General features: G+C 33.1%; 2 protein-coding genes across 2 annotated transcripts; one reads left to right on the top strand and one right to left on the bottom strand.

Annotated features, from left to right (window-relative positions):
* The first annotated feature begins 8,507 nt into the window (after positions 1–8,507).
* LOC108724872 (cuticular protein 28) lies at positions 8,508–11,759 on the top strand. Its single transcript, XM_018451555.1, has 3 exons — positions 8,508–8,614; positions 10,081–10,328; positions 10,943–11,759. The coding sequence occupies exons 1-3, from the start codon at positions 8,606–8,608 to the stop codon at positions 11,001–11,003; spliced, it is 318 nt and encodes a 105-aa protein (XP_018307057.1). The 5' UTR covers positions 8,508–8,605; the 3' UTR covers positions 11,004–11,759.
* A 935-nt stretch (positions 11,760–12,694) lies between these two features.
* LOC108724871 (actin-binding protein anillin) lies at positions 12,695–22,388 on the bottom strand. The gene is made up of 20 exons (XM_018451554.1): positions 22,308–22,388; positions 21,597–21,770; positions 20,406–20,526; positions 20,073–20,267; positions 19,417–19,601; positions 18,944–19,111; positions 18,185–18,737; positions 16,052–16,344; positions 15,874–15,961; positions 15,555–15,796; positions 15,305–15,424; positions 15,022–15,221; positions 14,805–14,904; positions 14,495–14,738; positions 14,199–14,363; positions 13,873–14,096; positions 13,619–13,777; positions 13,307–13,529; positions 13,079–13,223; positions 12,695–12,991 (listed from the first exon to the last, which is right to left on the bottom strand). The coding sequence occupies exons 2-20, from the start codon at positions 21,612–21,614 to the stop codon at positions 12,883–12,885; spliced, it is 3,552 nt and encodes a 1,183-aa protein (XP_018307056.1). The 5' UTR covers positions 21,615–21,770; positions 22,308–22,388; the 3' UTR covers positions 12,695–12,882.
* Between the last annotated feature and the right edge of the window lie 462 nt (positions 22,389–22,850).

The following is a 22,850-nucleotide window of genomic DNA, read 5'->3' as shown; positions in this document are numbered from 1 at the left end:
AATCTCCCTTCGTGAATTCTCCCAGGTGGAACGCAGAGTCATAATAAAGTCATAATGATATCACAGGACCTCATCATGACGCATTTGAGGGAATGGTTCACTTGCACACTGTTGCAATTGTCCACTGCCCCAGACAGCACGCAATATTTACAAAATATTTACAAAATATTTATAAATATTTATAAGATTTATTTTAAATATTTTGTAAATATATTTTTGTGATCTTAGATTGCACAGATCATAAACATTTATTACAAATATTATGAAATATTTATTGTAAATGTTGTAGTAAATGCTATGAAAATACTTAATGAGACTTATAATGAGATTATAATCAAAGTAAAAAATACTTATTAGAAATATTTATTTATATTTATCATAAATATTTAGTCTATATTTTAATAATATTTCGAATAAAACTTTATATAAAATATATATTAAATATCTATATAACATTTTAAAAAATGAACATTAATAAATATTTATCATAAATATTCGGTGCTGTCTGGGGCCAATCACAGCGACTTCTAAAATTTTTTTATATTTTCTTTCTAGCTCTCTGATTGGCTTGTGCGCAATTGGCTCGTGTGTAATTGATATGCACCCCGCATTTAATATCTAAAAATGAACTTATAAGTGACAAATAAGATCATGATAATATTATTCTTATGATATTATTATGCTCGCCTCATTTTGCATCCGGCGACATGCAATCATGTCTGCGGAAATGCAAACTCGTTCGACATTTGAGACTCTGGGACAATATCGATCGAATAGAGCACGCGAGAGTACTTCTCGCAGTTTCTCACGTGGCTTGCCGATCGCGACGACCGACCTTTGCAGTCAGTTGCGCGATCGAGAAGAGGAACGTGTTGTTTCTGTCGCTCCTGCACCCGACAAAGAGCGAAATATTTCAATCAAGATTAGCAAAAATTATATTATTTTATATAGCAAAATATGTCTTTTAAAACATATTTTTGAATGATGTTAAAAAGACACATTTTGAAATAAATATTTTAAATATGTTTTAAGTACACAATAAAATTTTAATTTGTTATACGTCACATTTTATGTATTACAATCGCGGTTGTCAGGTCCCGAGCACTGTACGGCTGGGGCCCGAAGGTCCATACGCTGGAGATTTCATATTTCGACTGGAGGCCTGCCGATTGTTTCATTAAAAAAAAAGAGAAAGAAAAGGTGCAGGATTTAATTCGTGTTTTACGACCACTGTTACAGACTTTTTTGTCATTAATATTTGACCGACATAAAGTGTCAACACGATCACAGAGACCTTTTTATTATTATTACAATAATTACAATTATTACAATAATTACATACAGTGCGAACAGAATTACAAATTTTTTTATTATTCGTAAAATAATATAAACTGCGAACATAATCACAGACTTTCTTATTAATTTCCACGTAATTTAAATATGCAATTAATAAATACCCAACGTGAGCGAAAAACTGGAGATTTTTCCCGTCTGCTGGAGAACTGGAGATTGGTCTCGAAAACTGGAATCTCCAGTCGAAATCTGGAGACCTGGCAACCGTGATTATAACAACATAATTTATAATATATATTTAATTTAACCTGTGTTAAACTTATTTTTACAAAGTATTTTAAATAAAATCTTTTTCTCCATTTAAATATCTTTTTAAATAAATATTTAAAACATATTTAAAATATCTATTTCAATAAATGTCTTTAAAATAAATGTCATTTAATAATTGAGTAATTTATAAATTATAATAGAATTACAAAATTGAATAGATTCTAAAGTTTAAATCTGCGTTGTCGTAGATTCGACAGAATAATGAAAGCATTATACAATGAGCGCAATATCGTCGCCGGTGCGTAAGAAGAGATCACGTCACGACGTCGCATCTGTCGCGAGCATATTGCCAGCGTGCGATATTCACGATGCACGAGCGAAACGAGCACGAAGCGGCGGGTTAAAAAGAGAAGGAGAGAAAGAGCTGGTCAACTCGTTGACATTTACTCGCTTTCGCGAGTCTTCCTTTTTTTCTTTGTCTCATCGAGAGATGCGGCTCTGCGCGAACACGCCAGGCTGTGTACTTATTGCAACGTCCTTGGAAGTCGGGTTCACCATCGCAAGCTCCAGGTCTCTCTTATTCTCTCTCTCTCTCTTTCTCTCTCTCTCTCTTTTTGAATTGTCTCGGTAAATTGATCCTAAGAACTATATTTACAACGCGTCTAATGTGCACGCAAATGGTACGCCGTCGATTCTTCGGGTATTATTGAATGTATACCCAACCACCTGTCACGACCTTGCATTAGCGTGTTAAAAGTGATGTTGAAAAACCGAAAATGATGTCAATGATCCATTAAAGAAAAACTGCTTCACGCGTAAATTTTACTGGAACACTCCGAACGATGGGCATTCAATCAGTAATTAAATATGAATCTTTCATTGGCGTTTAACAAACCTCTAAATAAAAAAATTGTATGCGTTATTTTTTTAGGGCTAATAAAAATTTATTTATTTAGTCTCTGTCATTATGCTTTACGAGAGATTAATAAATTTTTTTAAAGATGACAGAAATTGATTGTTTGAAAAAATATGAATATTTTTTGAAAATATATACAATAGATTATATAATAAGATTTAATTATCAAATTTATAATCTTTGATACAAAAATTAGTAAATTAAATTTGCGATTATGCCTAGATATTTCCAAGATTTTTTGAGACTTTTCACGTGAAAACGTTCCACAAAACGTATTGGTGCTAAGTATGTGTTTTATTGCCTAGAAGTCTATATTGCATAATTTCGACTAGAATGCATTTTATAGACATTTCAACAGATAGGTTTGCCTGGAATTTAACATCGTGCGTCCTTACTTGGAATTTAAGGTTGTAACTCCGCATGTGATGCCTAGCTAAGGCAGAAAAGGTCCCTTATTGCGTGATTCGCAATATACTATCTGCGCACCGCCCCCTCGTAAATCATTCATTATCGACCCTGTTCCCCCCTTCCAAAGGAGGGTGAAATTCGTTCTCTATGGAAATGTGCGACGTCTTTAGTTGACATTTCAATATATCGCTTGCAACTATGTATTTCACGCTGTCTCGTGATACGTTATTAAAGTTAATGAGATTTGGTAGTAACTTAATCTTTTGCATGATAATGCGAAATTTGCCAATCGCTTTTTTCTAAACCTTAAGTTTTGTTCATTTTTTTTAGTGCGGGTCTTTAGCATTTAGACTCGATGCAAAACTAACTTCTTAGACAACACGCAATGTTTAGAAGATGTCTTTATGATGTCTTTTATATATCTTTTAGACATGCATGTCCCAAAAGACATCTTTATAACATCTTTTAGACATGCATGTTGTCTAGATTGTATTCAACCTTCCTTGACTACTTCAATAAAAAAAACTGATTTTTGTATAGTTTTCGGTTCCTCATCTCAAGATTTAAATCTTGTGTGTTGCTTGATTAATCACAAGCGTCTCACGATGACACTAATGAAGCAAAATCATGTAACAGATGATTAATTAAATAGCGAATCGCAACTCTTCTAACAGGTGCATCGTCTCTGTGATGACGCAAGAAAGCAAATAAGCCTTCTTATACAAAAGTAAAATAAAATGGCTATTGCTTACGCATGCAATTAGATACTCCACGTTTTTAAAAGATACTACTCATTGTACTGGCAACAACATCGTACGATTGTAAATTCGCTTATGCCTCTGAAAATTTCTAGATGTGTATAATGTGTACATGTATATATGCGCGAATATTGACTTTTGACACACAGTGATGTATAGAGAAATCGTGATTTTCAAAATGCTTTGTAAAAGTTGTGAAATGCCAAAAATTGAAAACGCTTGCTCGAAGGATAATTAATAGATAATTAATAAACGATATAATTGTTACAAAGTGATATGCGATATATTTGAAGTTTTTTAAATTGATAATCGCAAATTTTTCGTCATATTCGTCATATATAAATGGGTCGTGGAATTTAAGAAAGAAAGAGAGAGAGGGAGGGGAGGAGAGAGAGAGAGAGAGAGAGAAAGAGAGAGGAGACTCATCTTCTTCGTGATCTTTGCATAATCGATGCATAATCATCGGAGTCTGCGTTTACGGTCGCGAATCGTGACGAGCACTGACTTTCTCACGTACAAAAAGCGTAAAGACGAAAAGATGGAAGCCGTTTCGACATTAGAATGTCAGAGACCTGTACGACACTGACGTTTTTGCATCGGAGCGACAGGTAAACCACGTTACGTCGAACATTGTCCGTCTAAGGAAAAGAACTCAGGCAAATGCAATCGTAATGCATTCGATTGTTACGATATCTTCGTTATCTTGCTGAAATTCTCTCACTCTAACGAGAAACACCGTTATCTATCTGTGTAGCAATAAAATAATATATTCTAAAGCAAAAAAAAAAAATAAATAAATTGTAAATTGTTTTGGTATAAAATACGTTAAAAATATTTCTGATGTCAATGACGGCGATATTGGCAGATGTCTGAAGATTAGATGCCGTATAAAGAAGCAGAAAAATGTCTCGCCGAAGAGAGAAAGAGAAAAGGAAATAATAAGAGAGAGGAAGGAGGGAGAAAGAAAACAAATACCAACGGGAGAGAAGATGCGGTGGCCGGAGGCATCCTCTTCAAGCGTTTCGCCGTCGCATCTTCTGAAATGGCAAGGTCACCGGTAGTTACGTCACCAACTTTCCTCCGGCGCGCGTACAACTTCGAGAAAACCAAATGTCACAATGACCAAGGACGTTTCGGCCGCGCGTAATGTAACGTCGCCTACGGCTAGCGCGATGAAACCCGCGCGTAGAAATCCGCGCGCTACGGGGAGTTTCGGCTTTCACATTTTCGGATCGAGATCGAACGAAGAAGATGGCACGCGAGCTGCAGATGAACGCATCCCGTACGCGACCGTGGCCTTGTTCGAATTGCACCTCCTACATAAAAAGAAAGAAACAGAAAAGAGAAATGAAAGAGGGTCGCAAATCCGCAGCCGAGAATAGAAAGATGCGGATCTTAAAGTTTGCAAGATCACCGTCTAAAGTATAATAGGTCTGTTTTTTTTAGCTGAACTTTTGCACTAGTTCATTTTTCTTCCTTTTTTTCTTCAGGAGGAAAGAAGAAGGAGAAATATGAATTGTTGTTTTGGCAAAAGTTCAGCCAAAAAGAATAGGCCTAATGTCTTACTAATACGGCTCTCTGGCTGGTGTTCATAGTCAGTTCAATTATTTTAACACTGTCCTAAGGCCCGTATTCATAGTCAGACCTTGTACTTAAATTGATTTTTAGATGCTCAGTAGTCAATGAAATAATTCGTAGAGCATCTGAAGATAAATTTAAGGAAGCTTAAATATAAGGCCTGACTATAAATACGGGCATAAGTAATATTTTAAAACGCTAATGCGACTTTCTCAGAATCGTATTAGCATCTTAAGACATTAAGATGGTTTTGGAATAAAAACAAACTGGCCTATGATTAATACGGGGTCTACAACAGAAGTCGTAGCGGTCGTAGGATCTTAAGTCGCGCGTAGAAAATTAACCATTCATCGATTATTTTTCTTATATTCGATTGTTATTAATTTTCTACGATTTAACCCTTCATAGTCACACTTCTAAAAAGCCACACGATGGTTACTCTGGGTTAAAATGACCCGACCCATCTTTAAAGTGTTACCAAATCGATAGTATTAGTTGCAATGATTTAAAAAAAATACAATATATAATTTCATTCTTTAAGAAAATGAAGCAGTGGCGTTTTTATGAAAAATTTAATTTTAACACTAAAAAAATAGAATTTAGCGTAAAAGTTACATATACATCGTCTTTCACGCTAAATTCTAATACATGTTCACGATTTTTTAGTGTTAAAATTAAATTTTTCACAAAATGCTCGGATCATTTTGACCCAGTGTGACCATGAAGGGTTAAATAAAATCCTACGAACGCTACGACTTCTATTGTAGACTAAAACCTAAATTCTAAGCAGAATCGTAAGGCTCGTAACATATTCCTGTAAGATTTGTAAAAATTTTTAAGTGCTTATACCTTTATACAATATTTTTGCAGACAGCTTCTTACTAGCCATAAAATTTACAAGAAATCGTAGATATTTACAAATAATCATACGTTTTACGATACATTCGCATAAAATTAGAATACTAGTCATAAGTTCTTACAAGTTTTACGAGAACATATTACGAGTCTTACGCGATTCTGCTTAGAATTGACTCATTATTCGCGTAAGAGATGAGAATCCATCGAGTATTATATTCAATACATATACGACGATAACAGTCTCATCGTTACACCTTTACATATAATGCGAGGAAAGTTCATAAGCACTTCGAATTCAATGACAAGTTTCAGGGGGACAAGAAGAGACGGTTAATTCATAAAATCAGCCTGAACTTATCGCGCTAACGCGAGATGGATAAAGATCATACGCGGCGATTGAAGACGTCGCATTGTAATATGAGAACGGGAACAATTGCCTTTGTGTATAGCTGAGTCAATGATTCGCCCTTGACAATGATTCGCGGATTCCTGCCACGGAAAATCATTTCGCGATGCACCTGAATGAACAGCGGACAAGTGGATGCATACAAATAAATACGCGAGCGTATTCCCGGGGTCGGAAATGAAAGGGACGTTGCGCAACGCATAAACGCACCAACACAATGTAGAAGGCATCTTCTTCCTACAATGCATCGTCTAATTTAAAATATAATTGTGCACGGTTGTTGTAAATGCTCGTAGGTGAGCACATTAACAGCATGCACGTCGTAAACGCACAAACGTCGCGTGATAATTCCTTGCATTGATAAATACCAGGGTTGGGTAAGTTAACTTTTTTTTAAATTTAGTTAAGTTAAAGTTAACAGCCCCGAAAATTTAACTTAATTAAAATACAAGTTAATCCATAATGAAATTAATTGAATTAAAAGTTAAGTTAATAAAAAAAGTAGTTGAAAAGTTAAAAGTTAAATTTGGTCCGAACGAACAACTAAAAAAAAAAAGAAAAAGGAAAAGTGTGACCATTTTACATAATTTTGTGTATTTTTCCTTTCTCACAGCATATTTATTAAAGAATCTGATTTTTTTTGTTCACAAGTAACGATTATACAATATAAAATTACTAAATTATATACTCATTATTCTCTCACATTGTGTCTGAGGATTAACTTAAAAAAAAAAAAATCAAATTAAAAGTTAATAGTTACCTATTAAATGTAACTAAATTAAGTTAAAAAGTCTAAAATGTAACTAAGTTAAGTTAAAATTAATTAACTTTTTAACTCTTTAACTTAACTTTTATCTTTTTAATTTAGCACTATCCAACCCTGGTAAATACCATTAACGCCGTAAGACAAGGTAGAGGAACGTCGTTATAGATTCCGTCTCGCCTTCATCGTCCTCGGTGAGCACACTGAGTAAATGGCATTTTTATTTACGCGTGGAAAATTAATGGCTTATATAATAAGCTCATTATTTTAAATCGCATTTGTTTGGCTTATTTATATCTATCGTCGGGACACATGTATATTATACGCCTATGTCGGGATTCTCGGTAATGATTACGATTATATGCGAATAATATTAACTGTGAGGGAGCTGCCGTTATTCTGCCATTCGTTAGTGTCAACTCTAAGCAAATTACTGCTGATTGCTGCCAATTATAATGAAATTTGCATTTCTCTATTATTCTAACGTGCGCTTCGAAGATTAATACGGAATCGCATTGAAGCGTGATGCAGCAACATTGCGAATTTACGAAAGACAGAAACTGCCGAAAGCTATCTTATTTTTTATTGTAAATTTTATAACTAAATGTAATTAAATAAATCTACTTATATATACAATATACATACATATTATACGTACGTATATATTTAAAAATAATTATAATTTGTTAAGTTTCGTATAATTACAAATTATAAAAATGTAAAATTTATTATTTCAATATAAGACTTTTTTATTGCATTCTCCTATCTAAAGTGTAGAATGTGTGTATAGTAATATCTCGTATTAAATTTGTAGAAGATTGTTCCGACATATATTAATTTCTGATAGATTTAGGATAAATAAATAATTGACGAGTTGTACGAAGAATCTGCGGATAAGAAAAGTAATCATTCATTATTTTAGGAAAAATAATTTATTCTAAGATTCCGTTTTTTGAAAATATGAATTTTGTAAAAATTTTAGTATATCTTGCAGTAAAGTCTTTTGTAAAACCAAGTGATTCAATTAGCAAATTTAAATCGCGGCGTGCGTTCGCAATGGTGAAAAGAAAGATATAGTCCGTAAATAGGCAGCGTCTAACGGCGACCGCGTCATCAGATCACAGATGCATCTTGCATTTGCGGGAGAGACTCATCCGCGAATCCGTTGGGGGCTGTTGTTGCTGTTGCACATGCAGGTGGGGGGATGTGCAACACGGCACCGCGATTTTCTGCTTATATAAAGGCAGATGCACCGAAGGATCCTCGGTATCTACGAATCGGTCGTCGTTTAAGGACGAAGGGCCGCATTCGGGATCGTTCGCAGATCGTTCGACCACGAGAGAAAACCTGGCGCGATGAAGACGGTGGGTGGCGATCCTAGAAGAAAGATAGAGATATATATTCGAGATACATTGATATCTGTCAACGAAGAGCGATCGTGCGCCTCTTCTTTAGGCCTTTCGGGGAGGGACTGAATCGTGAGGGTTACCGCCGATATTTTCAAGCTGGGTCTTCCGAAACGGAGCCACCCAATTTTTGCGCAACAGTGAAAGTGAAGAGGATTTTGTGACATTTGTGCGCGCGTGAAATTACACTCCGTTCGCTACGGGAGAACATCTACAGGGTGTCGCAGAAAGGCTACAATTTCGATAATCAATCTGGAGTACACGTCTATCTTTTTTTTTCCAGAATCTGACAACAAATTTTTAATATTCCAAGTATTAATTAAACAGATCTCAAATTGAAATTCTAAAATTTCGGATCAAGTTTTAAGTGGTCTGTAGAATTTACGTTTACTTATTCCATCTAGTTCGCGAGAAATTTTCATTTTATGATATTACATAATTCGAAAAAACTCGAAATGATTCAATCATTCAATAAGCAATCGTTTCTATGTGATCGAAATTATTGATCACTTAATGAGCAATTATTTTTAGGTAATCGAAATTATTGAAATCTGCGACACTTTGTATGTATCCGAAGAAGTCAACCCGTCGTTTTCTCCGTGCAAACGATATATCTCGATTTAATTTCGTAATAATCTAATGCTGGTCGTCTAAAGGTCAGATTCCGAGAAAAGACCGAATTTCCAACACTACTGCCGCATGTTCCTGGCAGAGATCCATTATCAATAATTCATTCGAATAAAATGTTTACCCTAACATTAATTACTTAAAGATCCAATCTAATACTGTGGCCAATTTAAGATTAGAAATTATTTATTTTGAATATTAAAAGTACTGAACAATCATACTGAACAACAGCTTTAAATATTCAAAATAAGTAATTTAAATCACTATCTTCCAAGATTAAATTTCTATAAAGGATACCTTGAGATAAAACAAAATTAAATATGTATGGTTACAATAAAACTGGTCAATTTAAGACTAGAAATTATTTATTTTGAATATTAAAAGTACTGAACAATCATACTGAACAACAGCTTTAAATATTCAAAATAAGTAATTTAAATCACTATCTTCCAAGATTAAATTTCTATAAAGGATACCTTGAGATAAAACAAAATTAAATATGCATGGTTACAATAAAACTGCTCAATTTAAGACTAAAAATTATTTATTTTGAATATTAAAAGTACTGAACAATCATACTGAACAACAGCTTTAAATATTCAAAATAAGTAATTTAAATCACTATCTTCCAAGATTAAATTTCTATAAAGGATACCTTGAGATAAAACAAAATTAAATATGCATGGTTACAATAAAAGACATTTGATTAATTTAATAGAAGTCAACGCGACAAAGAACGATCTCGTTCTTGTCTTCTTCAACGAAATGATTTTCTTGCTTCTCTCTTCGTCACGCAGGTGTTCGTTATTCTGGCGCTCATAGCCGGCGTTCTCGCGGCGCCGCAATCTAATCCGAATGATATCACAATCGTGAACCAGGAGGAGGTGAACAACATAGGGGTAGGTGGATATCACTTCAGTTATGAGCAGAGCGACGGTCAGAAGAGGGAGGAGACGGCAGAGTTGAAGAACGAGGGCACCGAAAACGAGGCCCTCAGCGTCGTTGGTAGCTTCAGTTTCATCGCGCCGGACGGACACACGTATAGGTACGCGAAATCACTACAAAACTACTTAGACGACCTATAATTGGATAGGATTCTATTTGTCATTTGTATTCTTTTTTTACGTGTATTTTTGTATTCTTCCTTATGTGTAAGTGTTCTGATTCTTCTAAAGCTAAAGATTATTTCAAAATGTCAAGATCTATTTTATATACTTGATTCTATGCATTTAAATCACAGTCTAGAATCCACAAAAATTTAATATTTAATTATTAAAAACTTAGGTAATTTATATAATTCAAATTTATATTTTACATTCTTACAATTTTTTGTTATGTTTATTTGCAAAAAGATTGTAAGAATGTAAGATATGAATTTGAATTATATAGATTATCTAAGTTTTTAATAATTAAATTTTTATGGATTTTTTCTATGTGTGGGATTGTTGGTTATGATTTCATCAAGTATCTTTCGTATTGCATGGCACATAGGATTACAAATTGAATTCTATCCTGAACCCTGACACGAATTACGGATCGTCTAAAGTGGCCTTTAGGATTGCAAAAATGATTACAAATTCGAAAGTAATGTCTTTATATTGAATGTTTGCATCGTTCGGGAACGTTGTAGCTCTTTGAACACCCTCTCTGTAATTGCAGGGTTGATTACACCGCAGATGAAAACGGATTCCATCCGACTATCAATCTCGTCGCAAAGTAAGCGGACTTGAGGACTGAAGTTACATCACCTTAAGTCGTCGACATACACGCTCGTGTGATTATACACGAATTAGGATATTTCTAATCGTATGACACTGCAAGGCACGCGATTCACATCGATGCGAATGGCAGAGTTGATGTCAGTCGCTAGTTAGAGAACGATCGATCTTCTGCGCAATCGTTCTTCTCTAGCCGATTCGTTTTCGCGAGTTTCGTGATATCAATTGTGGTATTTTACAAAGCGAAAAAGATGCATTTCTTAAAATTGACAATTGGACTAATTTATTAACACTTTTGCGTCGTCTTTGCTCCAAAACCAAGAATAATTTTTTGGACAGTGCAGCACGTCGGCGAATAGTATAGATAAAATTACGAGTAGAATTAACAAAATTATTTCGCTCAATATTTTTTTCCTCTTCGATTTTCTCTTACAATTAACGTAAAAAATATTCACGAATATCACATAACATCACGACTTACGAAACGCATTGAAGTCTTCAACGAGTGAAACACGTGCTTACTTGCAACCGACAATATGTATTATACAGTTTCCTGAAACTGCTAGTAAACGTTTTGAACGAGAGACGTCCTGTTCGTAATTCTATCTTTCTAGCGAGGCGACAATGCAGCACTCATTGAGCACCGCGATATCTGCGGTTCCTCCCTGGCGCAACCTCTTTCTTTTTTATACACGTATCTATATGTATATCTATAACAGAAAACAATTCGTTCAAATAAACTTGTATACATACTGAAACCTCCCTGTGACTATTTACCATGTCGCGTGCTTTCCATATAACTAATAAAGCCTTTCAACCAATCAGCAATTCGCATCCAAATTTCAAGATAGAAATTTATATTTATGACTTTTTATATCATGTATTTTATTAAACATATAAATTTCACTCAAAAATTCGATGCAAAGTACAAATCGTTTAAAACGAATTTTAAGATAAGAACAAGAATAGATCTTTACGGTATAAAAAAATATATTTAATTGATTACACAAGGTGGAAAATGTTAGTTGTGTATGTGCATATTCATATTAAAAAAATATCAGCGCATCAAGTTCGATGTAATAATAATTATTAGTCAGATTATATATAATTATTAGTATTAATATTATTGCTAGTATTAATATTAAGCTCATAACTTTACATACATAAATATCTCTTAATTACATCAGTAAATACTAATTTCCTATATTAGCCTATGTACAATTTCTTTAATGTATATTTTATCGAAATAATGTTGAACATTGAAATTATGTAGCTATTTGATAAACATACGTAATCAAGTATTCAAAAAGTTAATCGTGATTAAACGTTATATCGTAGGTGGTATAATTATGCAACTATACGACTGAACAATACTGAAATACGATTACAATAAAGCTGAAAGTCCTCCCAGTAAGAGATTTGTTTCTCATCATATGTAAATAGATTTTACAATTTCAAAAAATACGAGAATATGCACTAAAAATTTAATACATGATAGACTTTATGAAAGCTTGCTTTGAAATTCTGATTTTTAAATAGCTATTAATTTTAAAATAGCTATTAAAGTTTAATGAAGCATTGTATAGATTGTGTCCACGATTAAAAATGAAATCAATTCATTCGAATATTTATATTAAAACAATTAATTATTTGCAACACAAATAATATCATACATGAAAATTTTTAAGCGGCCAAACGTAGTATACATTCGCTATTATCTTATACATTTTTCTTTTTCTTGTAAAGTATTATAAACAAAGTATTTTATTCTACGTTTCGATGAGCGATGCATCATTTACAAGTATGCATATGCATGTCTGTTATCAAAATCGATCTATACGTACATGAATACGTTGCTCGAAATTAACGTTTAATCTTGATTTAAGCTTTGTAAACTGAACTTCCCCAAGCTCTAATTAAGCTTAGAGTTTTATTCAATTTAGACATCCATTCCAATCCTTTTTCTCTCGTATCAGCTAATAAAAAGTGCCTGTGAACAGAGGATTAAAAAAAATTGTATTCTAACTCAAGAGCACATTTTTGTATTGTGATAGAATCAGAAGACAACTATACATACTCAATTATGGTTTCCTTTCCATCTGTCTTCATAATGAGACTATTAGTATCTCCAGGTTGTACAGGTCTCGATATCTCGAGTAAAAATGTGTAAGGACGAGCATATTTCTCTCGATTTATAAATTGTACGTGCTTTGTAATAACGTCTGCAATATCACAAAAATTAAGTCAATAATAATCAATATAGATATAATGTAGAAATTGGGTTAGTCGAAAGTTCAAAAGTTACCCTCCAAATCGATATGTCCTATTGGACTTTTCTTGTGTTCGTCCTCAAGATGTGCCCAATAATAAAGCTTAGCGTCTTTAAGCCAACACCATCTTCGACGCCAAGCACCTAAATTTGTAATCTCTTCAAAGAGTGTCAAAAATCCACGATACTCCACTGACACCGAGAGTTTACGCGATATACGCATTCGCAGGTGTCCTTCTAGTGGAGAATGTGACGAGATCTGAACGGAAAGTGCACATTAAGTATGCAAAGATTACACACATACTGACATTACAAGTCTTAATTATACTAGAGAATTAATATACGTACCCCGAGCAAAGTAAGTTGGTCGTGATTTATATCATCGAGGGTAAGGGATGTTGTCCCCGATAATTTGAAAGCCGGTGATCTGATTGCAGTTGGACCTGCTGGGCTCTGTATGTCTGGCATTATAAACTGATTCCTTTTCTTTGGTGTCTTATTGACCGCCTGCAAATGGATTCAACATTAAATCAAACTGTTCTTGTGTATTTATAATATATTTTATCAGAGAAAAGCAAGGAAGGAACTTGCTTTAAACTTACTTTTACAGTATGACTGATATGATATTTCTTTTCATGTGGCAAATATTTTGGTTGCGTCTGAAAGGTATATACTTCAACAAGAATCTTGAAATCACTGTGCAAATTATCAAGTTTCAACATTGAAGTAAAACGGATGCACGAATCGCCTGGTTCAGCAGTCGCTGCTTGAGTAGCAAAAACTTCCCCTAAGTAATACATCAAGCAGACACAATGAAGATATGTATCTGCAACAAATTGCAAAATTATTATGTTTAATATTGGTTATTTCAATAGTTCTGTTTTATATAAAAAATAATGTAAAACTTGACCACATTGTAATCACTTACTCATGCCCATATTTCGGAAATATTCTTGCCTGAGCGGTAACGTAATAGCAGAAATAGTTAATGATCCACTCCCCTGCACTTCCGGCGAGCCTGCCTTGACAGGTCTCAGAGTGCCTTCTCGTTTCAACCTCTGTACTTCATTTAACGCAGCTTGGCGTTTGTGAGCTAAATAGAAAATAGACATTTTTCACATTTAGTAGCAATATTTAAGTTTTATACGTATTAATATTAATATTCAATTTTATTAATATCTAATTTATATGTAAAACTCATATCATATAAAAATAAAAACTTACTAGCGACAAGCAGAGCCCATTCGCCTCCAACATGCTCACTAGAACCGTTAAATTCGACAGTGGAGTGACACAAATTTAACGCTTTACTAGCTTCTTCTATCTTTTTTTGTTGTGTTATAACAACTTCGTCCAATAACTTTTTCACTTTCATTTGCACCAATATGGATTCATCTTCGTGTTTCTCTGTATCAAAAATTGAATTTGATCCTGTTTCGTGTCTTGCAGCTGAATTAATTTTAGCCAACTGAAATTCAGTAATAATCATGTTATTATTCTTTGTCTGTATCAATTATGATATTGAACAACTTACTTGAGATTGTTGTCGTCTATACGCACTAACTGTGCGTACTAATGATACGCGCTTGTCACCATCTTCTAGTTTATCCGAATCTTTTAAAGGCGAACGATATCTGTGAAATTAAGAACAGTTTTATTTAAACAATTTTTTTTAAATAAATGAAGGAGCAAGAAAGATATTTTCGATAAAAATCGAAGTATACAAATGACTGTACTTGAAACTATTGTACCTCATCGATGGACTTTCGCCGCCTTTATTTATTTTAGGAGGCGTGGGACCTTCCTCCTTCACGTCATTATTGAATTCTCGATGAACTGCATCAGAATTTGGATAAATGTCTTCATCAAGACATTCATCCAAATATTGATCCATTTCATCTAGTACCGAAATGTCTGATGTAATACTATCAGGATCCGGTTCTATGCATCTCTATAATTGTAATATTAAAAAACACGTAAGTATATCTGATGTGTATAATCTGTATACTGCGTTACGATTAAGTCTTTGTATACCTTTTTGTTAAACAACGAACGTTCATCGAACTCATGTAAAATACTGCGTCCAAAACTCATACGCCCGAAAGATGAATTTTGTACGCTTTCCTTATCACTTTCTTGGTCAGTTTCATCATGCTGTAAAGAATTGAAGAATGCATAAAATATTTCTTTTCAAAAATATTACATGTAAAAAGATTTTTGCTTTTTGTTTTTGATATATTAAATGTAAAAGTTTTTCAATTTTTATTATTTATTTTTATATTACTCGGATATAATAATCAGCTTCAGTTTCCGTCTCGGTTTCCGTTTCTGTTTCTGTTTCGTCGTCGAGAGTAGCTGTTACAGGTTCGCTACTATCGACAGTGTATTCCGTATCACTCTCGCTTTCAGTAATTTCTATTTCCGACAGATTAGGATACAGAGATCCTGGTTTTGGTGGACACACGCGGATACGTTTAATGTCAGATGTTGCATTTAAATGTTGAACTTTGGGTGGGCTTCCAACAACTAAAAAGAAACGACTTATAATTTTAAGTGTTACAACAGAAAAAGCGCAGTGCAAGAAAAATGTTCTTTTTATGTACCTTGTCTTTTTACTGGAGATGATTTAGAGTGATACGATATAATTTCTGGTAATGGCGGTGGCGGCGGCGGCGGCTGAACAATATGATCCTATATTTAATAAATAAAATATACAATTTACTATATCACACAGTAAAAATTTTATGCTACTCTTTTAAGCATAAAATAACTTAATCTTACCGGAGCAGGAGTTGGCTTTACCGGACAAACGGGCGAATTCTTTGGCGATGATGATTTGCCTTCGCTACTTTCGCTCGTTCGAATGCAAGAGCCAGCGGCAGCACGAGCTACCTCCTTATTGGTATTAAACCGGGAGCGCAACATGCCTAATTCACGCTGTCTCTCTGCAAAAGTAGCTTGTAAAATGCGATTTTCCATTTCTTCTACTTTGTTGCCTTGTTCGAATATCGCACGTTGCTCCAGAACTGTTCTGCCCGGAATATCGACGTTTCGATTGTTCATTGGAGATGAATCTAAAGAATGAAATATTATTAGAAGAAATGTCCCTATTATGAGATACCAAATTCATTTTAGAAGTGAATACTGGAAGTGTATGGACAGAATTTAAAACAATAATAAGTCATTTTAAAGAGAAATTAATAAGCTTTAAGATACTGTTATATTATATGATATGTAAAATTTAATCTAAATACTATTTTTTCTGAAAATTAAAGAAATATAAAAAATGAACAAATCACAAAGTCAAAAGATTGTATTCATAATATGAGATACTCCGAGAAATCGAATAAAGCGCAAAGTACATCAGTATTGCAATTAAAAAACTTTATTTAATATTTTTAAAATACAAACAAACACAACCAATGTGTGCACAAAATGAGCATGAGATACATTGTATCTAAGATTCGTTTTCGTTGGAACCAAGAATCGCAGGCACTTGATGTTAATTCCGCTTATCCTTTTCATTATTGCACACATTATTTATAACATTCATACTTCAGCAACGATTGTCATTCGGACATAGGAGCATAGGTTACTTTGTATTAGAAGTACCCGGAGTATCTCATATTACGAGTTCCACGCCTTATGATCATTTTTACGATCATCAAATCTAACTTCTGTAATCAAGCAACATAACCCGTATTTTTCTATTAATACAATCTTACTCTATCACTACATGAAGATTTACTTATTAAATAATAAACAAGGTTTAAAGACTCATCTCAATGAAACTTGAAGACATCCAAATTCTAATCTGTCTTTTTTACGACTACAGACATTTTCCACTAAATAGTTTTCAACCTAAGAGCAATAAATTCATGGTGGAATCAACAGATAAGATTCATTAGCTATTCATTTAGCAAAAACGTCACTATCTCATTAGGCGTTTATCTCATAACTTTATAACTTAACATTTCTCTATTATTACTATTACTATTATTATTACTATTATTATTATTATTATTATTATTATCAGGATTGGGTAAGTTAATGTTTTTTATAAACTAAGCTAAGTTAGTTAGGCTTGAAAATTTAGCTTAGTTAATCCCAGCTATACACATTGCGGTTCCAGAAACCCCAATGCAATTTGCTAAATCGAGATTTTTTCGTATTTTTTTTTCTTTGAACCTACATATCTCAAAGCTTCTTAATTCTATCGATTTTTATGACATTATGGCCTTGTTCCTTAATCAATTCTCCGATGATTGAAAAAAAATTAAATAAAATATCCATTTTTACGAAAGTTACGTTAACAAATATGGATTGGATCCCAGGGACCCAAGTGTGTATATCAAGGGTAAAAAAAGTGTGTATAGCTAGGGTTAAAATACAAGTTAATATATTAAGTTAATATATTAATGAAATTAATTGAATTAGAAGTTATTTAAAAAAAAGTAATTGAAAAGTTAAAAGTTAAATTTGGTCCGAACAAACAACCAAAAAGAAAGAAAAAATTTAATTTTACATAATTTTTTGTATTTTTTCTTTCTCACAGCATATTCATTAAAGAATTACTGATTATTTTTGTTTACAACTAACGGTTATACAATATAAGACATAAAGTTACTAAATTATATACTCATTATCCCCTCGCATTGTGTCTGAGAGTTAATTTCGAAAAAGATAAACTAAAAGATAATAGTTATCGATAAAATGTAACTAAGTTAAGTTAAAAAATTAAGACTCTAAAATGTAACTAAGTTAAATTAAAATTAATTAACTTTTTAACTTTATAACTTAACTTTTTAACTTAGCACTACCCAATCCTGATTATTATATTATTATTATTATTATTATTGTTAGATATTCTAAATCGTATGAGGATAAATTTTTATAATTAAAAACTATATATACCCGCATTAGATCCTTGTTTATCTTTTTCTTGTAACTTCTTAGGCGGTATCGACATTGTAAGCGGTGCTTTAGGTATTAATGCTTCTCCCTTATTTCGCTCGAAAAACGCCATTCTTTCGGCGAGCGACATTTGAGCAGGATCTTTCGCCTTCATCTCTGTGTTCTTAGCTTCAAATATCGATGCCTTACTTAACACCGAACCTGATGGTTGGACCAAGGTCTTTGGCGAGCCATTAAATCCTGTTCTCGACGGTAATCGAGAACTGCTAGTAGTATTCGGGTTTTTAATATTTTCAGGAGTATTAGAAACTTTACTATCGTTGCTTCTAGAAGAGTTAGCTGGACTTGCGATCACATTGGCATCACTTTCCGTTTTCTTGCCTCTTGGTGAACCGTCAAACTTAATAGGCAAAATATGTTTCTTCTCCGCCTGCTGGTAAGCAGAGCTCTTGTTAGGTGATAAACTTGTGACAGCGTTTGATTCCTGGGAACAATGCTTATAGTCATACACAAGACGAGAATTGCTTTTTGTACGACTAAAGCCTTGAGCCTCCTGTAAATATTTTTAACTATCCAAATGTGATCGTTCAATCGTTACTTCTCTTTCAAAGACATAAAAACAACAGAGAACGAAAATATAACAATATAAAAAATCTAACGCACTTTACATATTTAATACAAATATAAATATAAATATAGAAAATTTTACGAAGCTTTAGTCTTTCATTTTTAAGAATAAAATTATAATATGTTTTTTACCAAATTTTCTAACACATTTTTATCCCATTTTAATTGTTTGATTGGACTTGAATCTTTGCTCTTCCATTTGTTACTTTCACTTGTGCCTGGTTGTGACTCCGATCCATTTCTAACTTGTTCATTAAACTTTGCTTGTATTTTTTCTGCTTTACTATTTCCAGGTTTGATCTATAAAATAATTTGTATATTATAATACAGGATATGCAGATTACTTAATACATCATTTTATTAAAATAAAAAAACTTGTGAACGCGAGCATGACATGGTAAACAGCGCACTAGTCTATCATGCCAGAGGTCCCAGGTTTGACCCTGGGAACCAAAATATTTCCGTTCGGAATCGGATTAAAACTGTATATTCTACATGCTCAATTGAATAATCAGCGTGCGCACCACAAGCATATGAGAGGTGTAACATAGGCCAAAAGCCTAAAATAAGAAGAAAAAACTTGTAAGCCAAGTATTACAAAATACCTTGGAACTAGTTAAGTTTGGATGAGATAAATCATCCTCCCAATTATTAATTGTTGAAGCTAAAGCTGCTAATCTGTCAAGTCTAGCACCTCTCTTAACTGGTTTACAATCCTCGCTACTTTCTTCTGCAGTGAATTTTTCTTCTGTTCGATGTATAGGTGAACTTAATTCGTGATTGTTATCATCTGTCAAAGAAAAAAACATTAATTTTTTTTGTTGTCCATAAATATAAATATTAAAAATAACTAATTTATCTATACAAACATCAATAAACGTTAATCTATATAAACATCAATAATTTTTTTTTTTAATTTTGTATATTATATTTAGAAACGTAAAAAAAATTTAATAGAATAAATTTTTTTAACATAAATTGTAATATAATTCTTCAAAAAAAGTTTGAAATATAGAACGAAAAAGTATAATCATGTATATTATATATATGCTGTGTATATTCAGACATAAACATACTCATGTATAAGTGTTAGAAACAAGTTTTGAAACAGCTTGTGTGGGAGTGCTCTGTATGAATTGTGTGGGAGTAACCGAACGGAGAGATTCAGAGTAATATTTAAGCTTATACTATTCAAAAGAGTTAGGACTTTAACTTAAAGTTTAGTACAATGTTCAACACCTTATTTTTAAATACTGCTTACCAGAATACAATTTTCCAAGTCTGTGTAACTTAGATCGCATATGAATTTGAAAGTCACTGTTCTCCTTGTTTTCTTGTTCATTATTCGGTGATGCAATATTACTTATAGGAGATTTACGTGGAGACTTGGTAGGAGAAAGTGCACTAACTCCAACTGCTTTGATTGGTGATTTAGCTGGAGTTTCATTTGCTACTGCTAAATAGGATATTTCTTTTAACAAATAAAAAGCTAATAGCTATAGATTTTATCTTAATGTATTTCAAACATACTTTTAACTGTGACTATTAAAATTTCATATATAAATGCTTATAAAATAAATCCTAAAAATATTACCTGTAGCTTGTTCTAACAAAGCATTTTTCAAAGGGCTCCGCTTTTTTTTAACATTATGTCCTGCATTTGACAACTTCTCATCCAGTTTCTCTCTCCTGGCTTTAGCTCGTTCCAACATACGCTATTTGTCAATAATCAATGTATGTTAGATTATAATATCGCAAAAAAATAATTTATATTATAAAAACATTTGTATCATAATCTACATTACGGTATGCAATTCTATCATAATGGCGCAAGTATTATAGAACATTTATATATTATAGATTTAATAATAATAGCAATCTCAATGATTAATATTACATCATGCCTACAGTGATTATATTTTCTTAAAGAAAATAAAGAATAGATCTGAAAATTTTAGGGCTTTGTTCCTACATGTTTTCAAATCAGTTTGTGACTGTCATGAACCTGTGCTTTGTAAAATTTTATTGCACAATATCAAATTGAAATAATGCACAGTTTTCTGATAATTTAAAAACTGATTCGACTGTATTGGAACAAATCCTTAATCTAAAATGATAAAAGGTTCAAAATAATAAAAATGAAAACAACTTTAGTTTGAATAAATTTAATTTAAAAAATTAAGAAATATAGATATCGAAAACAAATTGTATTTATATATATTTATATATTTTATAACATATTTTTATTATATTATATTTATATATTATGTATTTATATATATTTTTAACAAATATAAAGAAGGCTTTTAATGATACTTTTCTGAGGAACGTATTTTTTTTAAATTGTCATTTTAAAACAAATCATAAATTTCTAAATAATTCATTTCAAAATTACATTTTGTGTAAAACTTCAAGTATTTCAACTTTAAGCTGGGTTTTCTCACAGAAAAGAATTTCCCGTAATGTCAAAATAAAAGACAGTAAAGGACAATATTGAAAAATAAAGGACAAAATTAAGTTTTGAAGAAACAGATAAATCTAAAGGACAGCTATCTAAAATAAAGGCGTATGATCACCATAACTCTAAAAAATAATACATTACTTTTATAGTAAAAATTTTCATTAATTAATAAATAATGAGCAATAAAAGAGAATTTACACGTAGATATAAATCGTGAAATACAATCCGTGAAATATAATCATAACTACGTCACGGTACGTGCCAGTATCCCTATCGTGAGGCGTCTAACTTAGCAAGAAGACGAATAAAAAGCAGAATCCCTACCTGGACGAAGGGCTCCATTGTTCTTTGGCGTGTTTATGCGTCTAAAGCTTGTTAGCTCTCGATCGAAATTTCGTTCACACAATCGCCACCGCTGAGGTGAATGGTAAAGACTCTTAGAAAGACACCGAACGAATGATCGGAACGACCACCCTTACGCAGACGCTCTGCAATGCTCTGCAACACAACGAGATGGGAGTATCCTTTATTTCCAACCGTTGAATTTAAACGCGGGCGCCATACTGACGGGAAATTACGGGGAGTGGGGGAGCTTGGTTGATGACGCATGAGGAAAGAGGAGGTGCGCGGCTACGACGCGGGGGTCACAGTCCGGAGTAGGGACTAGGGAGTTGTAAAGGAGTGGGTGGAATGACAGTTTGCTCGTTGATATCACCACTCTCCACCTCGATTCCTCGCGGGCTCGCGGCTGATATCACGCAAACGCTTAAAACGTGCGTCGAAAAATGCGCGCCAAACGCAGCCTTTCACTTCGCAAATAGACGAAAGAATGAAAATTCGCAATTTCGCAAACAATCCTACGATCTGATTTAAATTAGTGAATTCACAAACCAGATTCCATATTCAAAACAATAGGATTTTTTTTCTATCGTCCTCTATCAACTTTTTTTTTATCAGGGATATGAGAAGGCTGAAATGGAATGAATATTATGACTATCAATGGGCGCCCTTGAAGCTGGTGTAACGATAACAAACCTTGCTTGTTCCGTGCGAGTCGAGATCGAATTACGAATGTTGAAAGCAAGTCCAAGCTCCATACTGTACGTTACCGTATCGTGACTGAACTGACGCGAACGATGTGAAGAGAATCGCGAAAGATGCGATAGACGCTGCGTCGCAGTGACGTAGCCACGAATTTCTCCCCGCCCGTTAACAAAGTGATTAAAACGTTCATCTTCTTTTTAGTTTCATATAAATAAAAAGGAGAATTTTTAATAGAAATTAAAGTAGAAATTACACATTTCAATCTGTGTAAATAACGTTTAATCGGTTAACAAAGAAATTTATATTTCGATGCTGTATATAATAAAAAACTTATTTTTTTACAAAGAAAATACACAACGTTCTTTGGTAAATAATAGAGCCATTGTAAAAAGTAAAGAGCGAATTTTTTGTAGACGCAAAGGCGTTGAATTTTTACAAATGCCAAAATAATAAAACGTCGAAAATATAGGCCTGTTCTTTTTAGCTGAACTTTTTCTCTTTGAGGAAAGAAGAAGAAAGATGAACTGGTGCAAA

Source organism: Mycetomoellerius zeteki, unplaced genomic scaffold (genome assembly GCF_001594055.1).
Source record: "Mycetomoellerius zeteki isolate Tzet28-1 unplaced genomic scaffold, Tzet1.0 scaffold311, whole genome shotgun sequence".
NCBI lineage: Eukaryota > Metazoa > Arthropoda > Insecta > Hymenoptera > Formicidae > Mycetomoellerius > Mycetomoellerius zeteki.
The sequence above is the reverse complement of the archived record's forward strand: the minus strand, read 5'-3'. Positions and strand labels throughout refer to the sequence as shown.

Excerpts from the sequence above, each read along its gene's own strand:
- LOC108724872 (XM_018451555.1), top strand. Across the intron at positions 10,329-10,942 it reads CCGGACGGACACACGTATAG|GGTTGATTACACCGCAGATG; the intron begins GTACGCGAAATC and ends CTGTAATTGCAG.
- LOC108724871 (XM_018451554.1), bottom strand. Across the intron at positions 18,738-18,943 it reads AAAATGTGTTAGAAAATTTG|GAGGCTCAAGGCTTTAGTCG; the intron begins GTAAAAAACATA and ends AAATATTTACAG. Across the intron at positions 15,222-15,304 it reads GTTCGTTGTTTAACAAAAAG|AGATGCATAGAACCGGATCC; the intron begins GTATACAAAGAC and ends TTACAATTATAG.